The sequence below is a fragment of the Anthonomus grandis genome, chromosome 8 (assembly GCF_022605725.1).
Source record: "Anthonomus grandis grandis chromosome 8, icAntGran1.3, whole genome shotgun sequence".
Taxonomy (NCBI): Eukaryota; Metazoa; Arthropoda; class Insecta; order Coleoptera; family Curculionidae; genus Anthonomus; species Anthonomus grandis.
Genome location: NC_065553.1, coordinates 9,365,258 through 9,385,338, shown reverse-complemented (window position 1 = coordinate 9,385,338; position 20,081 = coordinate 9,365,258). Strand labels below are relative to the sequence as shown.

General features: G+C 30.8%; 4 protein-coding genes across 6 annotated transcripts in view; 3 read left to right on the top strand and 1 right to left on the bottom strand.

The window, feature by feature from the left end:
- The window catches only part of LOC126739719 (cyclic nucleotide-gated cation channel subunit A), an 84,054-nt gene extending 81,285 nt beyond the window's left edge, over positions 1-2,769 (top strand). For both annotated transcript variants that reach the window (XM_050445513.1, XM_050445514.1), the window contains 2 exons: positions 1,809-2,035; positions 2,093-2,769. In XM_050445513.1, the coding sequence (XP_050301470.1) occupies positions 1,809-2,035; positions 2,093-2,228 (363 nt within the window). In that variant the 3' untranslated portion in view covers positions 2,229-2,769. The remainder of the gene's footprint in view (positions 1-1,808; positions 2,036-2,092) is intronic.
- Positions 2,770-6,148: 3,379 nt separating this feature from the next.
- Positions 6,149-8,643, bottom strand: LOC126739307 (E3 ubiquitin-protein ligase RNF34). The gene is made up of 2 exons (XM_050444934.1): positions 7,793-8,643; positions 6,149-6,680 (listed from the first exon to the last, which is right to left on the bottom strand). Exons 1-2 carry the CDS (start codon positions 8,529-8,531, stop codon positions 6,448-6,450), a joined length of 972 nt encoding a protein of 323 aa, XP_050300891.1. The 5' UTR covers positions 8,532-8,643; the 3' UTR covers positions 6,149-6,447.
- Positions 8,644-11,160: 2,517 nt separating this feature from the next.
- On the top strand, positions 11,161-14,364 carry LOC126739214 (EARP-interacting protein homolog). The gene is made up of 2 exons (XM_050444793.1): positions 11,161-12,062; positions 13,536-14,364. The coding sequence occupies exons 1-2, from the start codon at positions 11,552-11,554 to the stop codon at positions 14,129-14,131; spliced, it is 1,107 nt and encodes a 368-aa protein (XP_050300750.1). The 5' UTR covers positions 11,161-11,551; the 3' UTR covers positions 14,132-14,364.
- LOC126739213 (leucine-rich repeat-containing protein 34-like) lies at positions 14,317-17,091 on the top strand. Of its 2 annotated transcripts, XM_050444792.1 has the most exons (7): positions 14,317-14,458; positions 14,518-14,768; positions 14,878-15,169; positions 15,224-15,335; positions 16,305-16,447; positions 16,508-16,866; positions 17,062-17,091. In XM_050444792.1, exons 1-7 carry the CDS (start codon positions 14,350-14,352, stop codon positions 17,074-17,076), a joined length of 1,281 nt encoding a protein of 426 aa, XP_050300749.1. In that variant the 5' UTR covers positions 14,317-14,349; the 3' UTR covers positions 17,077-17,091. The 2 variants fall into 2 exon arrangements, with proteins under 2 accessions (XP_050300749.1, XP_050300748.1); XM_050444791.1 differs by lacking the exon at positions 17,062-17,091 and having other exon boundaries at positions 16,508-16,971.
- Positions 17,092-20,081: the final 2,990 nt, after the last annotated feature.

Sequence of the window (20,081 nt, the reverse complement as noted above, 5' to 3'; positions counted from 1 at the left end):
CGGGGTGCTTGCTCAATATTCTATATAGAAAGATTATTTGAATTTTCATTTGGTTTTCATGAAACAAACATTAATAAAATAAAGCAGGGACGAAAAAGCTCGTAAAGGAATATGAAGAAAAAATTTGAACAGTATAGTATACAAAGTATAATAATATATCATACTGAAACATAATTTTGAGGACTTACATAAAAAGCTTCTAATAAGCCAGCTGTAATTTTAATAATATTTTAGGATTAGAATAGTATGTTTAGAACGCATGGCCTTAGCAGACTATGTCAAGGTAATGGACAAAATTGTCGCTACTGGTTCAGGGAAAGTAGGGAATGGCGATAATTATTTAACAAAGTGTCAACTTTGATAACTTCAAATCCGGATCCAAGAAATCCTCAAGCTGTAATGAATATAATATGGTTTTATTAAGATGAAGCACCCCATTACTAAATTGATGTCAACCGAATATTTCCAAATCGCGGTGGTTAGGAAGGGAAGGATCGATTAACTTAGCTAACCTACGAAGCCGAATAACGCTTGCAATTAGGTCTTCTCTGAGATAGTGAGGTAGTAATCTAGCAGAAATGCTTATTTAAGATAAGTATAGGACATTATGTATAAAAGATGTCTAGAATCATCAAGGTGTTCTTTTTGTTAAGTTGTACGTGTCCGAGCATTTTTGCTAACCAGTACTTTATTTACGCTTTATGGAATTCATTCTATTTGGCTTATACACACTGTACACTGTATATATTGTAGAGTTTTTCCCGTTCGTTAGGCGTGAATTAAAACACTCAAAAATAGTCAACTAATTTATTAACACATTTACACTTTGAAACACGATCACTTACAACTATTAGAATATTTATGTTCCCTATATTTATTTAAAACTATTTATATCTGATTTAAATCTCGCGCCGAACTTTACTGCACTGAACTGACAGTTCAGTGCAGATCAACAAGATCCGCTGACCTTCGAGACGTCGTGCGGTGTGCCACTTGTGTGATTCTGGAATGGACGGAGAATCAGGTTTCTCGGCGTTTAGAATATCGTTACACTATCTTTAATTTGGCTCCGTTTCAGCTTAAAGGACAAGTTCTGGTTCAGGAATGTTGCATGTATATTTTGTTCGCATATTGACAATACATACATTTTATATATACTAGGGAGATTAATTTTGAATAATTCAATATTGTTCTTTCTTTCTATTCTGTTTATAAAAACAGTTGGGAAACACCACGGAAATTTCCCTTAAATTTTTTATTCTTTATATAAATCCCAGTGGATATAGTTGTATTAATAATATCTTAAATGACCCTGATCTACTTAGCATTTAGTCTTATTTGTTCATATGTCTCTAATCTATAAAAAGAATTACGCCAAGGGTGGAATTGCAATCAAAGACCTCTCGACTGCACGGCAGGTAACTAACGAACCGCAATGCCCGCCTTTAATGTAGAACTAATTTTGAAATACATGCTTCAAGTTCTAGAACATGCAACTTGGCAAATTCGGCGATAAATTAGAATAATTATATTTAGTTTGATGACGTTTCGATCCCTATGAATTCATCGTCAGTACTCGAAAAAAATATTATCGTATACACATTCATAAAACAAAAACAAACAACGTATTATTTTCTTTGGCGTGAAGAATCCAACATGTACGGTTTGTTTTCATGTACGGTTATCACAGTACTCGTTGCTTTTACGCATTATCTTTACGCGTTCCTACAAAATTAGAAATCTCTCGTTTATAAACTTTTTCTTTTTATTACAAACAAATATATTAAACACTAAATTTCTGATTTCAGGCTAAAGCAACCCTAATAGAACGCGGATGCCAACTTCTACGTAAAGACGGTCTGTTAGACGAGGATATTTTCAAAAGAGCAAAGGAGACCCAGCACTCCATGGAAGATAGCATAAAAAAATTGGAGTCCACCATGGAAAATATCCAGAGCAGGGTTGCTCGGCTAATGGCTGAATTCACTGCTAGCCAAGCTAAACTTAAACAAAGATTAAGCAGAGTTGAAAGCAGGTTTGTTTTGCTTATTTTAACAATTAAAATATGGTTAGTAAATTGTTTTTTTGTTAGAACTGACAAAGAAGGTGATCCATCAAAAGACATATCGGATAACTTAAGAGTTCCAGCAACTGTACGGAAACGACTGAGATCCTACGACATGAGAAAAGAGGATTTTTCTACTTACGCAAGGCATAAAACTATGTAAATAATACGGACATCACTTGGATTTTTTTAACGCAAAATTATGGGTGCTTTTTCATGTTTATTATTTATGCAAAAGAAAACCGTAATAATAATCGTTGTTTTTATATGTTAGTATAGGTGTTTATAGGGGAATATTTTGCGCTTATTGTTAAAATAAGCCTAAAAATATGATATAATATACATGTGTTTTTTTGTAAGTAATTTTTGGTTGGTGCAAAAAAGAAAGAACGACTTTACCGCTATTTTAGTATCATTTGGAAGCAATTGACTAATTGATTGATAAAACAATCGGAAGAAACAGGGGGAAGGGAAGGCTACGTAAATTTAAATTTTATAATATTAATAGAATTAAGTAATACACAAAATTATTTGGAACAAAAATTTAAAATATAGTTTATACATTACAGTTAGTTCAGTTCTATTTATCAAAGGTAATTTGATAAATTTGCTTGATGAATATTATAATGACTAAACTTAACTAAAATAATAATTAATGTTTAAACTGATAAAGAATAATATTTAATTATAATATTTAAAAAGGAGTTCAAACATTTTTTTTAGTTGTGAATTCAGTGAACAATTAGTATTTGTGAAGGAATGATAAAATAGCTAAGTTCCTTTTTTAGCCTGAAAGAAACATATAAAAATAACAATAAGCTGAAATCAGTGTGTATTTATTTCCTTTAGCTACGAATCTAAATGAAGTTAAAAAATAACTGTCTACAATAAAAAAATCATGGGTTATAATAATTATAGAAAATTTAGAAAAATAAATAAAAAAGGGAAATTTAAAATTAGTTTCAATAACTAAAAGTGAACAGCAAATTTTTTTCTAAACCAAAAAAATTCAATAAGAAATATATAATTTGCTTTAGATGTCTATAAAGAATAAAATATAGCTTTTACTGCTTGAATGTAAGAATGATTTAACTTCCTAAATGAAAGATTTTAGATTTTAGATTTATAGATTTTCTCATAATATTAAAAACGCAGATTTTTATTGGAATTGTCTGGAACAATTATCTTATTTAAAAAGATGCGTGTATTTAGACCCCTAGAATGAAGTGAAAAATAGTCAATAGAGGTTATTAACAAAAACTTTAGAAACGAAATCAAAAAGAAGTCTTGATCTCAAAAATGCTCACCCATCACTAAGATATTGTTTTTTTGAATTACAACTGATAACTTAATCCTTTAGAGCATTTTATTTCGCCGATGTAAATAAGCCCAATATGGCAAGATATAAAATGAGTTTTGTCAAAGATCAAAACTAAATTATTTGTATTTATTAAGCCTCTTTTCGAGAGTTGGTATTGGTAAGAAATAATTTTCCTTTAGTTTCTCACGACAAAGTTTAGTGTTGATTTTTTGCGTGAAAAATTATAATGTCAAGGTCATATTTTTTTAAGTGAGTCAAGAATTTAGGAAAACATAAATTTTACTGTATATTCAAATGTAAAAAATACTTAACTAATATGTAAGAAAAAATGTATCTATACAAATTTCAAACATCCGATTTTGTAAGATAAAAGACACCTAAATTCTTAAAATTACTAAATCAATTTTGGAAAAAAATTTAACTGCCTTTAACTTGCCATGTTTTTGCCAAATTTTGTCAATACTGCGTATTCGGTATATGTTATTGAGTCATCATCGTAAACCGCTTATTATAATTGACACATATAGGAATCTATAAGTAAATACGTATTAAGTATAGGTACTTTTTAGGCCAAAACTTAAGTATTTTTTCATTTTAGATTTTAATCTATATTATTTCTGGAATAAGATAATTACTTTAATTTTATCAAACGCGAGTTGAAACAAACCTTTCTTATTATCATTCGAAAATTAATTTCAAGCGATTATTGCCACGATTTAAAAATACCTAATCTTTTGTGCCGCAATAATTTTGACAATTAAAACACAATTTAAATAAACATATTGTGGTCATATTTTCATATATATATATAGCAAATACGTGTTTAAACTTTTTGTGTATATAAAAGGATTATGATCATCAGCCTAAAATGTTTATGTTTCAAACATAGTTGAAGGAAATTGTGCGTAATCACAACAAATTATCTTAAAATAAATGGTATATTTATACATATCTATATTTTTGTTTACTATATATAAATATAATCATGTTGTACCAATTTAGGTTTAAGTCCATACAAAATGTTGAATATATGGCTAAAAAATGTATAGGGTGAAATAGTTTGTAATAAGTTAATGTTATGTGAATATGAAGTAAAGCACATATGTAAATAGCTCCGTGCGGAGCTATTTACATCTGTGGTAACAGTCTTATTTATTTTTCACGTTGCTTTTTTATAACAGTATGAATGAAATTACATTTAAAATAGGAAATTAATTAAATTTTAATTACTTATTACCGGAACTGCACAATTATGTCCGATATATTAATTAGCACAATATATTCAAAGCCTCCCAGGCCTAATGCATATAAGCAAAATGATAAAATAAAAGATCTCTTATAAAGAGGAATTAATTTTATATTTCTTAACTCACTCTTAATACTAACTACACAAGTACTGATGGTGAATAAAGGACAAATCAACTTCATTTAGGTTACCGAAGAGCAAATATTTCAATAGATGCGAAGTCTGTCTCAAGGATATTAAATAAATATTTAAATTTTTTAAATATAATACGACACAAAATGTTTCCGAAGTGTTTATTAAATATTCTAAATTGGCCACAGTAGAATATTAATGAACGAATCCAAAAGCGTTTCGAGAACATTGTAAAAACTTATCAAACCCGTGTAAAAATAAGATCTTTACTTTTAAATATTTCTTAAAGACATCATGAGACCAAAAATTATTCAGCGGGACGTTGGGTAGTTTAGTAGAACAATTTATTATAAAACAATTTTAATTAACTCATTAATTATCAAGGTTGAATAGGTAATTGTCAAATGACTTATTGTTGAATGTCACTTTTCCTGATGTTTTTCAACTGAGTTCTATTTCCGATCGATTTTAGTTTACGAAATTTAGTAACAACTAATAGACAGTAAAGATACCAAATGATTATAAGTCATAATCAATAAGTCAATTGTCCATTTGACACATATTGATAATATACATATTGATTTATTTCTCTCTTTATTCATGCTCGGATTCCACTAAAGTTTTATTAAATTAAAGCCTTAAATAAATGTGTGATATAATGGTCGATTTTTGTAAATAATATTGTATGTTCTAGAGATAACATAATATATTTATATTTTAACCTGTCGTTTAAAAATTAAAAAGACACATAGATAAGAGAACATATTTTGTAAGATAAATAGAGCAAAATGTAATTTTTTTTAGATTAACATTTGATTGTACTCTATTTTTGTTCGTTCCGTATATTTTTGTTGTTTTTTAATTCAACGAATTTTTTAAAATATATATGCCAGGAAATAAACATGTTTTACTGTAAAATGTTTTTTCTAACCTATTTAACTAAGGCATACTTTTTTCACTTTCTTTTTTAGTTTGGACTTAATGAATAGCATCTGAATATATGCATTTTTACAAAATTTCTCCCTATAATAAAAAGTCCAAATATGCAAGGTATACCTACAAATTGGTCCTTTATACTATGAAACATATGATTGAAGAATTTAAAAACCTACATTCTCTGCTATAAGCTATAAGAAAATCGAAAATTAGATGACGATGGTGCTAAAATGAAACATATTCTTATTATGTATTACACAAATTTTATTTTAAATAACATAACAAACATTTCATAAGGGTCATCATTAAGAGCTGCCCAAGGAAAATGTTGGAACTTTTAGGGATAAGACTACATGCACTAAAATCATATAAAAATTTATTGAGACTTAATAATATTAAATAGAAACACGAACAAAATAAATTGGGTCTTAAAGACAAAAAAAATAAGTCTAAGGAAACAACATTATCAATGCCTATATTTTCCTAACAATAAGGACATAAATATGTGTATCTATCACCAAAAAATTTTTCATCACAAAGAATTCATTTTAAATCCTTAACAAATAGTTAGTTTTGAACAAGAAAATGTATTAAGATAACTTTGCAGGACATCATTATCTAAAAGTTATTGATTTGAAATATAACAATATAAAATTCACATTAAAATTACAAATAAAAAAGACAATAAATTAATTCTTGAAAAAATACTTTGCTCTGTTTTAAAACACCTGCATTATTTATACAATTTTATGCCTTGAATGTTCTAACTACTCTCACTACATACTTTCGACAGATAGGACATTCTGCCAACTTTTTACCACATTCAATACAAGTTGCAATGTGACCACATTCTAATAAAACACAGTCTAAAGGTGCATCCATACAAAGTTTGCAGATCTCATCTATGGGTACATCGTCTGGAAGGTCTTTGTTTTTATTATTGTCAAGCCAGAGAGCCTCGGCTCTTTCTAGTAGTTCACCTGTTAATAAATAAAAAGGTTTAATTTGAAGTAATACTGCTATTGTAAAAATCATGGGTTAAAACAATATTAATTGGTGAACAATATTTAGGAATGTATTATTAAAAGAAGTGTAGTGGTACTTTCAAAATGTTATACTTGACAATAATGTCATTGTTTGCATGACAAGCAAGTTCGCTGAGATTGAGTTTCTCTTGAAATAAGATAACTTCAGTAACTCTAACTCTGGAGTAGTGACTCAGTTAGTAATTGCTTAAGTTGAATTTATATGATAAAAAGGATCTTTTTCACTTTCCTTTTATATGTGTAGTTTCTGCATTGTCATGTGTTACTATGTAGAGGAAAAAACTACAATGCTATTTATTTTTTATGTGTTCTACAAGTGCATGGAAGACATAATGCTTATTCCTAGTAATCTTAAGAATTCTTTTATTTTCCTCCCTAGCCTACTAATGTTAACTATTTACACATAAGCTGCAATATTTTTAAACTGATATGTTGGAAAGAGAGAGAAGGGGAGAACATATTTTGAGTTATTTTTTATGCAAAGTTCTGACAAATCTAAGGGTTAATACCTAAATAAATTTCATTACTTTGAAGTTGGAGTTTCAGTAAAAGTCTATCAGGATTTGGAGTTAATATAAGTGTAACTTTGACTTGAACACTCATGTCAGGTTTACACAGCTTTTATTAATACATAGTCATGATTTTTATCTTGGAATTCAGTACTCTAACATAGTTTTTATAAGTTATATTGTATAATCATAATGGATAACTTATCAAGTTGACAAATTTCAATGTTTATGCAAAAAATTAAACTGCACCTCAATGCCAATCTCTGTATGGACATAATAGCTGATCACAAGGTTTATTTGTTTTGCTTTGTGACAATATGTGTATAATTTTGGATTTTTAGTTTATTTGATGGTTATATAAATAATGTGTTTCAAACAAATTGCTTTAATAGAGCTTGACAGCTCAAAATAGTCATAAACATTTTTAAAGATAGCCATTAAAAAAAATCATAAGTTACCACTATGAAGTTGCATAAACCCTGCATCAAAACATCAATTTGACCTGAATTTAAAATAAGCATATACACACCCACATACCTTTCTCAATACACCCTCTATATTCCACTCTATTAATCCTCAATAAAATCTTTAGTAGTTTAGGGCTCAGCTCACTTAACTCTTCCACACTTTTAAAATCATCTAGACGAGGATATCTTTGTGGTAGAGGGCTGGAATCTGGAGTAAAATCAGTAAATTGCTCTGTAAATTGTGATGTGGTAGGTCTTTCTTCAGGAACTACTCTAGGAGCTGAATGTGTCGATCCCCCAGTGGGTGCAGAAGAAGCTGAAGCACCAGCACTCTGCTGAGGACTATCAGGCACAGATTGATTTTCAGGCACTCTTGTTGGAGGGGCAGTAGCGTAAACTGTACTAGGGCGAGCCCCAGGTCGAGATTCAGTTATGACTGATTCTAAATTATTAAAAAAGCCGTTTATGGGTTTGAGAGGATCTCCGAAGTTAGCTGTAAGTTTATCAACTCCCTTATGTTGCTTTTCAGGAATGTACTTATTACAAAACAAATCTACCAACTCATTTTTTTCAACTAAGCCATAGGTAGAAATGTCGTTTTTGTTTAAATAGGTTCTTAGGTCTTTTACCTTCAATTCCATAAGTTTTACACGATCGGGGGGCCGTTTAATTAAAACCAGACACACTTCGCAAAACAATACCCCTTCTTTGCGTTTTAAACACTTGTTACAATATTTGTTTTCGCATTCTCCGCACTTAATTTTCCAATTGAAAAGAGTAAAGTCTGAGCTACATTTGGTGCAAGGCATTTTTCACTTCAATTTCTTATCATTGTATAATAAAAATGAAAACTAGGAAAAACAAACATTTATACGTAAAGATATTAGATAGGTCAGGTGGGTGGGTCCAGAGAATTGTCAATAAAGACAACATTGGCATTTGATGACATATGACAGCTTAGACAAAGTTATGAAGCCTAGAATCTCAGGATGTTCAACGCCTGCTGTGCTGTGTACGAACGTTTTCCCACCAGTCGCTCTGTCGCACGTTCTGTCTCTCTTGCGCTTATGTAACCAGTAATAAGCAGAAATGTCAGCCTCAAACGTATTCGTTGAACGTCCTGAGATTCTAGAGTTGATAGACAAAAATCGATTCCAAGCGGTCTATCGGTAATTACCGTTCCTAAATGGTATTAACCAAACACGTCCAAGCGGTTATAACTATAACCGCTTGGACTTGGAGATACGTGACGTCACCAATTAGCCCTATTTATACGTCATCAATTTGGAACAGCAATTAACCACGTCCGGTGTTTTCTAAAAGTCAAATGTCAACGATATTGAAATGGGTGCGGGAAAAAATATAAACAAACAAATTATTTCTTTTTTAAACATGACACAACATTTATTATGACTAATAAGTTTTTTTTGATATTTATGTTTAAAAACTAATTACATATAATATTACTGGCGTCTGGGGTATTTAAAAATAAACAAAATTATGATAGTGACAGCTAACAAATTACGAAGTTACTTCAACCAAACACGTCCAAGCGGACACGATTGGTTATGTTATAAAGGGACTGTTCAAGGTGAACCAAGGGCTTAACCGCGGTTAAAACCGATAGATCGCTTGGAATCGGTTAAAGAAAAAGAAACAAAGGGACTTTTGTAATGTGATTTATACAAGTTGGAGAATTGAAAAGTACGCTTTGTCCAAATTAATGGCAACACCGTTTCCTAGCTGTTTATATTCTTTCCAAAAGAATTCAAATTATTAAATAGTTTAGGAAATTCGGCAGTACACTGTAGAGATTTGATTTCAATTGCATTTGAAAATCAGACCGATTCCTTGCGAAAAACAATTTTAGATGTGATTTCCACACTAAAGTGCAAGAATTGTCTATCGAAATTATTTAGGATCAAGAACGACTGGAAGAAATGGCTCGGAGTACCCTAGAAGTGGATTCAATACGATCAAGAGAATTGTTGGAGAGGAACTGGCTATGAACCAAATATATATTCCAAAACTCTGGAGATATATCCCGAAGACCTGATATTCAGACTTGTCCCTAAAGCGCTTTTATTTTTGAGGTTAACTTAAGCAGACCATTTACAAACACAAATTTGGTAGGCCAACAAGTTTAGAAGAGTTGCGCGAGAAAATTGTTTGATTGTGCCAATTCCATTTAACCAGAAAATCTTTGGGGAAGTACCATATGGTTTTTATGATAGGTTAAGGCAGTCGCTAAAGCAGTAACTATTTAGTAGCCTTTACCATAGATACAATTTTAATACTTATTTTCTGTCCCAGAAGGGAAATTAATTCGTTTTGAATATGAACACCTCAAAAATGACCAAAATTTGATGGAATCCTCTTAATATGTTCGCATATATTTATTTTATTGTTCCTAAAGCTCGTATATTGTTATTTTTACCCCTAAAACTCCTAAAGTTTCGGTTGCCTAAAAATTTAGTAAACTAGATTGTAGTCTTTAGAACAGAAAGCCGTATATCTTTTTCCGCGCATATTTTAATTTCGCATTTATTGAACCACCTATCGCTTTAAAAAAATTGATTGTTTTAAATCAATCCAAGATTGTGTATTGCAACTGAGACCTTTCTTTTCATGTCATGCTATTATAACCTGACTTTCCATCAATTGAGTTAAAGCAGAGAAATGAGGCAATAAAAAACATCATGTCTTTTCAGTAATAACTTAATAACAATAAGCCGTTGCGATTTACATCATTTCACGTTTAAGATAAAAATAAAAGGCATCATCCTGGTACGTGCTTTGACCACAGATGAGTAAAATCTTTGTGGAGACGCGATCTATTAATATTTTTTTTCCTTTTTTAACGTGGATCGCAATGACTCTGACACCTGCAATCATAGAAGTTCACACGTATATCGTATTGCAATATCCGTATGCCATATCTAGAGAGATATGGTGATATATACCGTGTTATATTTTTTCTTATCATATATCATTATATACATAGATTTTAAAAACTTTATATGTCATACAACAGATTCGCCGTATATCATTAAGCGCTTTCCAAGTGTTTTCAACAAAGGAGATACATCCGGAGTATATATCCGGAGTATATTATCTTACAAGTGATTATATCACTCATAAGCACTAGACAAAAAATCATAAGGGCTAATTTTAATATAAGTTACTATGGACTCCATTCACATAAACACATAGGCAAAAATGATGGTTATGTAGTTGTTAATATCTGGACAAAAAATTGGGAATTTCGGGCGAATAGTACTCATTCAATAATGATGAAATATCACCGGGCACGGACTATAAATTTGTTGGTGACAAAGTGCAAACGTCATATGCTGCGTTCTCGATCCAATTGATGACAACCAAACTGACGCTAGCTTCACACATCCAATACATATATAATTGACAGATTGATAATATAAGACAGTTTCCACCAGTCTGGAGAGGTAACTTTAGTACGGCTGTGCCCCGAAACAAAAAAACCTACTTAACTCAACCCGACCCTATATAGCGAGAATAAAAATAGAAAGTCTCCTGGAAAGATCTTCACATGTCGATTTGGAAGGGAGCAAGCAAATAAAACAAGTTTTAAAGCTAAAGAAGTTTCTCAGTGAAGTGCAAACCCCAACCGAAAAAACTGGTCAGAATAGCCTCAGTCGCTTAGACCATCGGTGGCCCACCATTGGTGGGTTATAAGAAGAAGAAGACAGTTTCCATAACCTCAACCACAAAATAAATAGGAATAATTTGTTTTTGTTTTTCTTGGGAAAAAATTGAATTTTGGGTACTAGCTGGTCCAACCCAATTCAAAATGAGCAGCGAAAATTCTGTAATTTATGGGTTAGAATTTCAAGCAAGAGCGTTAGCTCCTCAATTAGCAGAAGCCGAAAAAATCCGGTTTCTCATTGGCACCCAATCACTAAAACAATCCAATAATCAAATACATTTAGTGGAGTTCAATGAAGAAATTTCCACAGTAAAAACGACAGTTTTTCACCACTCTGAGGGTGAAATTTGGAAAATAACTACTAGTCCGTTAGACGCGTCAAAGGTAGCAACCTGTTATAATGTTGTAAATAGTGATAATGGATGCAGCTTTAAAACATCCATTTTAAAGCTTCCTGAATCCGAAAACCCTGATAATATTGAAAATTTGGAGGTTCTTACTAAGTTTCATACTGAAAGTTATGGTACTGAAATAAAGACTACCGAATTTCATCCAAGTGATCCTTCTATAGTAGCTTCTGTTATTGATAATAATGTAGTTTTGTGGGATGTAGCTGAACAAGATGGAAAAGCAATAAAAACATTTCAACTGGATGGTAATATTTGCTTTTTATTTCTAAATCACAGTAGAAATTAGGATATATTAAAGAGAATACAGGAGACATGTAAAATGCAACTATAATATCAGAATATAATAATTCCTTTTGTGTATTAAAAATCAAATGCAAAAGTAATATCAAGAAAGTCATTTACTTGAAAATGGCTGTAGAACATTAGCATGTAGTCAGTCATTTCTTTGCGAAATGCACTAGGTATGCTAAGTGCTTTTTTGATTACACTAAAATTTATTTAAATTCAGATTGTTGCGTAAATATGCAAACAATAAGAAAAAAACCATTATTGCAATACTCATTGAGGCCACAACAACCCTAACCAGCAGTATTTGAATTTTTTTCTAAAAAACATTTCACTTTGGGAAGAACTTTTTGTCTGTTAAGAACTTGATTATACATTTTATTATACTAAATACTCCTCTAAAACAATCAATTCACTTATTTTACATGTATATGAATACAAACACCAAATTTATAAACCAGATGACTATAAGATATTCTTGACTTTTTGAATTTAGTTTCTTAGACTCTTAATTCTCTCCATTATTAAATAGTGGTATTAATTCATTTTTGTAAATTTTGAACAATACAGTTCACAGAACTGTATCTACCATGCGACACCTCAAATTGATTGAATTGATTGAATACAACTGTATAAGAGTATTTGAAACACCATAATGTGCCACAGGTTTTCAGCATTTCCTAAGGCTTAAAAAGACTCCTACCATCATTTTTTCTTGGTCTGCGTTCTTGTGACTCTCATTTGACTGTAAGTCTAACAGCAACTGAAAGTAAATGGATTTGTAATTTTTTTTTTCTAAGAAGTGTAGTTGTGTTCCTTTTAAGACACTTCTCCATAATTCTACCAACTAAACTGAAAGTAATTGATCTATGCTTGTTTATTGAAGTTTCATCTACATATGTTAGTCAAGAATTGCATAAATTAAAATTGGGTGTAAAGTTATTATTTATGTAAATTTTTCAAAACATTTTTAATATTCATATTTTTCATCATTTGTATTAGCTAAACAAAGTGTTAAGTCCAATAATGATGAGCTATCTGATTGAAATGCATCACTTTTGAAAGAAGATTGACATTTTATTTTATGGAGAAAAGAGTTTCAGCTGAAAGTATGTTCATTTTTAATCGTTCAGTCTCCTTCCAAAATGGACTTTTCAATACAATATATGTCAATTGAAAGAAAAGAGAAGCTCTTATATTTCATGTAGTAAATGTTCATTGAAGGAAAAACTACAAATTTTAATAAAACAGTAATATAGAGTGTGAAGATGGCAAGTAGGGTCATGGCAAAACTACTTATCCAGTTTGTGACCAATGCCACAATAGTACCTTTATTTGTATCTTAGGAAATGTCTAAAAATAGAATAAAATTGATATCTACTACAAAATTACACACTAAACTAAGTGTCTGATTCAGAATGTTAACATTTCAGGTAAGCACAGCCCAAAATTCACCACAGGTAAATGGTACCCTCATCAAAATTCCAACCAATTCTCAACTGCTACAGAGACCCACTTAAAAACTTATGACATTCGAACTGGGGACATTGCCTGGCAGATTGATGGTGCACATCAACAACTTATTCGCGATCTTGATTTTAACATGAACAAGCAATACTATGTGGCTACGTGCGGAGATGATACTTTCGTGAAAATCTGGGATTTTCGCCAACCTAACGCTCCAGTATATGCAAAACACGACCACTCGCATTGGGTCTGGTCAGTGAGATTTAACCACTACCATGATCAGCTCCTATTGACTGCAAGCTCCGATTCTAGGGTTTTACTCTCTAGTGCTGCTAGTGTTAGTAGTGAAAATAGCATAGATATTTGTGCCACAGAAGATGCAAAGGGAGAGACAAAAAAGCCGTTGTTGGATGGTCCGTTGCAATGGTGTGACCATGAAGATAGTGTGTATTGTGCTGAGTGGTCTCCTTCAGATCCTTGGATATTTGCTTCTTTGAGTTATGACGGACGATTGTTGATATCTAGAGTTAAAAAGTCTTTAAAATATCAAATTATGTTATAGAAATGATCTTCCAGGTCATTTGTTCATTCCAACATATAATTTATTTTAGTAATGTTATGTCTTAAGGTTACGTAATTTATTTGCTATTTACTGTTTTTTGTTGGATTATCTGAACATGCTTATTAATTGATTTATGTGTCAATGTTATACAACAATTTTTTACAATTCTTCATATTTTAATTTATAAAAAGTGAGCTTTTTATTTTACATTAATAAAAATGACAAAGAAGAAAGTTGATGATCTGTTCTTCCTTTTATTTTGTGAAAAAAATTCTGATGGGACTAAACATTTAAGGCTGAAAGGCAAAGAACTTTTTCAGAGATTCGGTATGTATTTTAATAAAATATAAACATATATTTCTACGAAATCCATTTCATTCACGAAGGAAGAAGACTAACCCAAGATGACATGTATCCTCTGGCAGATTTTTTGAAAAAACATGAAGAAATAATTTCACTAGACCTTTGCTACAATAACATTGGTGATGAAGGTATTACAATACTTGCTAAAGAGTACTTTGCACATCCAAAAGGTGCAAACTTGCAATATTTAAATCTGTTACACTGTGACTTAGGACCAAACGGATTAGCTTATTTGTCTTCTTTGAAGCATTTAAAACTTAAAATGATCAGACTGGTAAGTAGTAGGGCAAATTGTAGTTTATAAAAATAAAAAAAAAATATTTCCATGCAGTATTCCTCATTCTTGCTAAATATTATATGATAAATAATATAAGATGTTCTAGCTTGGGAATAAACTAGGACCAGAGGGCGCGCGTTATATTGGTCGTCTAATAGAAAATTTCCGTACCCTTGAAACCCTTGACATAGGAGAAACCGACTTAACTCTTGAAAGCGTCGAATGCCTACTAATGGTGATAGAAAAGAGTTTATTAAAATCTTTAAATATGTCAAGAATAGTTCCGAACTCTTATTATTCAAAATACGACGATAGCACTTTGGCTGATGATTTAGGTATTCTTTTAAAACTGAACACTTCTCTGGAGGTTTTAAGGGCTCAAAAATGTGAATTTGATGGTAAATGTTAGGTTGGTACATGGCAAAACTGATGCTTTAATCCGAGTTTTGTAGGACATGATATGGAGATGTTATTGGGCGGGTTACGAGTACATACCAATTTAAGTCTGCTGGATTTAGCTGCTAATAGAATTGGTAATCATGGCGTAGAAATATTAACTCAATGGTAAGTAAACATTGAAACGTTTTGGTTTAATTGACTTGTCCATTCAATAGATTATGAAGATAAGTTACAAACTGGTTAATTTGATTAATGACATAATTTACCACTAAAGTCTATTATACCGCAATAAATATTTACTTACCTTTATAATGGATCGTGATAGGCATTAACTTAAACCATCATAGTTCCATGGAATATCAAATATGTCAGTACAAGGCAAAGTTTTATGCGATTCTTTAGGGAACATCCGTATTAGTTTTTATTTATAGTGCATTAGTTTTTCAAACAAAAGATGAGAGCCAAGTATGAAGGCTTATCGGTAGCTATCTAATTGCAAAAACAAATTTTTACTTCTAGGGTGGGGCCTTAAAACTAGAAAGAGATTATATATCGGCTGGATTCAAGAATTAGTTTACAAGCAAATTATTTTAGAAGTAAGAGTGTAAATATTTTTAATAAGATTGTTTACCTTTGTTGCAATCATTTTAATAGAGAACAAATAGCAAGATTGAGATATGTACCTAGACTTACTTTAAGTATTTATACCTGACAAAAATATATGTTAAATCTATTTATATTTTTATGATTTCGGAAGTTTAAATAGATTTTTTTTTTAAATTACAAATATCGAAGTGTTCGACTTGCAGCAATGCTTGAAAGGTCCTTAGGACTAAAATATTGTCATCCCAAGAACTTTAATAGTAATTTTATAATGTAAAAGATAATATAATAGAAAAGTAGAAAAGGAATACAACGTTACAAAATAACACGGGTCTCCTTCTCAACTAGGGATCGTGATGTATACATTTTAGGATAGATTACCCAAAATAAAAGATGCTTAGAGTTACCTAATTCAATGTTCTTTACATGAAGATAGCTGTTCTTTTTATATTTACCATTCAAAGGCTTTTGGGTTTTATTAATTATAAACGTATTTAAGACTATTCCGATTTTGCTAATTACAATATTTAGGTTACGAACAAGACCCAAACTTACGGCTCTAAGAATCGCTTCAAACGGCATTACCACTCGCGGTGCCAAAGCCCTTAGCATACATTTGCCGTTTTCCCGTATACGACTTCTGGATTTACAAAACAATAAAATCGGAGATCAAGGTATTTTAACTTAATTCCCGTTTTGTGTATGCAATTTTCCTAATAGATATCTTTTTTAAGGTCTAGCCGACCTGTTCGACAGTCTAAAAAAATCAACCCAGATGCGCGTGCTCTACATATGGGGTAACGACTTGGGTAACGTCGCGCTAGCGAAATTAGAACGATGTTTTGACTCGGGGTGTTTAGTACCCGAAAACGTCGACGTGAAAATTTATTACGTCGACGGTGTCCGGTGTGCCGCTTTTAATCCAATTAACCAGTTGGCGTTAAAAAAATACTCGATTCAACTGTATGGGGTGGCACCAGAATTGAAAATAATTAGGAACAAAAAGGCACATCCGGATGCGTTGCCACGAGCTTTGCTAAATTTCGAGTTTATTGATAGATATCCCCCTGTTGATGAGAGTTTGGGATTAAAGGTGAAAAATAAGGTTGGATAAAGATAATGCTGTAACTAGGCGATTTTTATAAGCTGTACATATTTTTTCAATATATTTAAAATAATATATTATCGTAAATCTTAAGTGACTTAATTTTCACATATAATAATAATAATAATAATAAACAGCCTATCTATAGGACTCAACTTACTCTAATTAGGATAAAAATTATAGGGATTGAAGCATTAAGCGTGAGGAAAGAAGATGAGAAAGGAATATCAGAATTACATAAATAATTCAATTTGCTAAATTTAGTAGTATGAAAAATAAGTAAAACCTATATTAATACATAAGCTGTCCATCACATAACGCTATTTCTAAATAATGATTTTTAAAATTCTTATTAAATAGCCTTACATTACTTGCGTTTTCGATTTCTAATGGAAGAGAGTTAAAAACTTGCAACCCTTCAAAAAACAATGATTTCTGCAAGAAAGTTGATCTAACTCTTGAAATATGATAATCATTTCTTGACCTTATATTGTTGAAAGTTGGATCTTTTCTCCAAAAAATGTCGCAGATATGATGGCTTAAATCCGTGCTCTATTTTATAAATTAAAATTAAAATTGCCTTAAGAATATGCTTCACAGGAAGCTAGTTTAATATTTGAAGCATTCATTGATAGGTGTATATTTATTACAATTAAGAACAATTCCCATTACTTTATTTTGGTGAAGTTGTAATTGATTTATTTATAAGTAACAAGATATAAGTAATTAAAGTGCGGCAAAATAATTGTATTGTATACTAACATTTTAGTCCATTGAGACAAGTAGCTAGAAATTCTCCTAAAAAACCCAACTTTCTTGGCAATCTTCTTGTAAATTACAAATATAATTTACATGACCATGGAAATTTAATTGTTGATCTAAGAGTACTCCTAAATATTTTATTTTACTGACAACTTGAATTTTTGATTTATTAATTTCAATATTTAAACCTTGAATTTTTTACAATTTGTTTTGGTACCTTACACTACATACACAGTACAGTGTATTGCATACACTTTGTCTTTGATTCGTTTAGTTTTAATTTATTTTTATAAAGCCACTGATATAAAATATTCAATTCCAAATTTAAAATAATTGTGGCTTCTCTGTAATTTTTACCTGACACACAAATTACTGCATCGTCTGCAAATATAGATATCGCTTATATAAATAACGAATAACAGCGGTCCAAGAACACTACCTTGTGGTACGCCTATAATACTTTCTATTTTATTTTAAAACTTTTGTCCTATACATACTCTATTATACCTCTTATCCAGGTAATTTTTAATCCAGCCCAAAGCTCTATTACACACACCATAAGATTTTTAAGGAAAATATTACGATCTATTGTCTCAAAAGCACGTTGAAGATCCACAAAGATACTAATAACTAATTTGTCTTCGTTAATGTCTTTTCGCCCTGTCCCACACACATACTGAAAAGCAGATTCACAAAAGTGATTATTCCTAAACCCTGACTAACTAATATATGTATAACAGTTTATGTTGTTCAAAGTATTGTCTCAATTGCTGGCATACAATTATCTCTATAATATTATCACTGACAGGCAATAAATTTATTGGTCACAGGAATCATCAGTCCATCTGCAGGAATCTTTGGGGTAACCTTTAGTATTGGAATATATGCAGATTTAAAACCAATAAGTATCTATTAACACTACTAACTGCAAAGTAATTCGTTTCTTAGATACTTAGAATAGGAGTGGTTACAGTATGTTTTCTACGTATATTTATATTGTGTACATCTGTTCTATAAACAATTTTATTCGCCAAGTAAGGTAGCATTTTGTATTTTAAAAATTTGAAACAAAAAACATAACGAGTGTAGAATTTTTCTGTTTCGCATATTAAGCCAATTTATTTTTTTCTGTTTTTAGGAAATTCGCTCTCTATGCCGTATTCCAAATATAAGTCTTGTAAACTTTTGTATTCTTTGAATATCCGAAAAGCCCAAACAGAATCCATAGATATTATCATTATCACATTTGTTTTGTATCTTGATTTAGATAATTTCTACGTTACATGTACTTTATACCTCATTTTGCTGTCAATAATCAAGCCTAAATATTTTTAGCAGAGCTTTTTATTGGTAATAAATTAGAATTAGGTTCTATGTTAAGGTTTTCAAAAACATTATTTCTTATGCCTTCACTACAGAATACTAATGCAACCGATTTTGCTGGATTCATTTTTAGCATATGCTTAGTGGCTGCTTGGAAATGAGTATCGTCTGCGTAAATAAGGTTACAGTATTTTAACGATTTAAAGAACTGCGAGGTATATAACATATAGAGCAAACTCCCCTAAGGTACACCTGCAATCACATCAAGGCTGCCAGATACTATAATATCCACAGAAACCTGTTGTGTTCTATTAGGAAGAAACGAAGTAATCAATTTGATGGATCCCTCACTAACACCAAAATAGTGTAAAATAGATTTCATGATTTACCATATCAAACGCCTTAGTATAATCCAACCAATACATTTATGAAACTTTCGTTCAGACCCTTAAGGATATCATCAAACCAATAACGCCGTTATAGTTTATAACGCCGTATATGTTTTTCAGGCACTAAGCTATTTAAATATTCGAAAATATGGGTTTCAATAATTTTTCCTAAAACTTTAGAAAGAGTTGGTAATAAAGAAATTAAAAGTAATTGCCCAAAGTCGTTTGGATTACTAACTTTTGTAGTTAGCACAACATTAGCTCCTTTCCACTTTCAATCAGTGGAATTTATATCCAATGAGTACAAAGTACGATTAAAAGAAGTGTTGGGTGATATGTAGAAAATTAAGGATGAAAAGTGAAGAAGAGATGGAAAAAGGGAGTGGAGGTTATGAAATGAAAGTTAAATGCTTAAGAGTAAATGGAAAAAATAATGATGATGAAGTTAATCATAGAATTCTGAAGTTTGTCAAGAAAACACATCAATGTAAACTGGATGGTAGAAACGACACATATCTCAATAATGACTTAACTTACTATAAACAGTTAGAAGAATTCTTAAGAAATTATTTAAAATATCATACCATGTAAGAAATATCCTGTAATGCTTATAAGCCTATTAACCAATGCCCTGGTGTTAGTGCAGTGGGGTAGTAATATAAAAAAAAAATTTTTTTTTTTAGTAAAAATAAAAGTATTCTTTATAAACTTTGAAAATTAAATTTAAAA

Bases quoted from the DNA above. Each gene is read 5' to 3' on its own strand.
- LOC126739307 (XM_050444934.1), bottom strand. From the start codon at position 8,531: ATGCCTTGCACCAAATGTAGCTCAGACTTTACTCTTTTCAATTGGAAA. The intron at 6,681-7,792 runs GTATGTGGGTGT...ATTTATTAACAG, and splicing joins TAGAGGGTGTATTGAGAAAG to GTGAACTACTAGAAAGAGCC.
- LOC126739214 (XM_050444793.1), top strand. From the start codon at position 11,552: ATGAGCAGCGAAAATTCTGTAATTTATGGGTTAGAATTTCAAGCAAGA. The intron at 12,063-13,535 runs GTAATATTTGCT...TTAACATTTCAG, and splicing joins AAAAACATTTCAACTGGATG to GTAAGCACAGCCCAAAATTC.
- LOC126739213 (XM_050444791.1), top strand. From the start codon at position 14,350: ATGACAAAGAAGAAAGTTGATGATCTGTTCTTCCTTTTATTTTGTGAA. The intron at 14,769-14,877 runs GTAAGTAGTAGG...AAGATGTTCTAG, and splicing joins AACTTAAAATGATCAGACTG to CTTGGGAATAAACTAGGACC. The intron at 15,336-16,304 runs GTAAGTAAACAT...TACAATATTTAG, and splicing joins GTAGAAATATTAACTCAATG to GTTACGAACAAGACCCAAAC.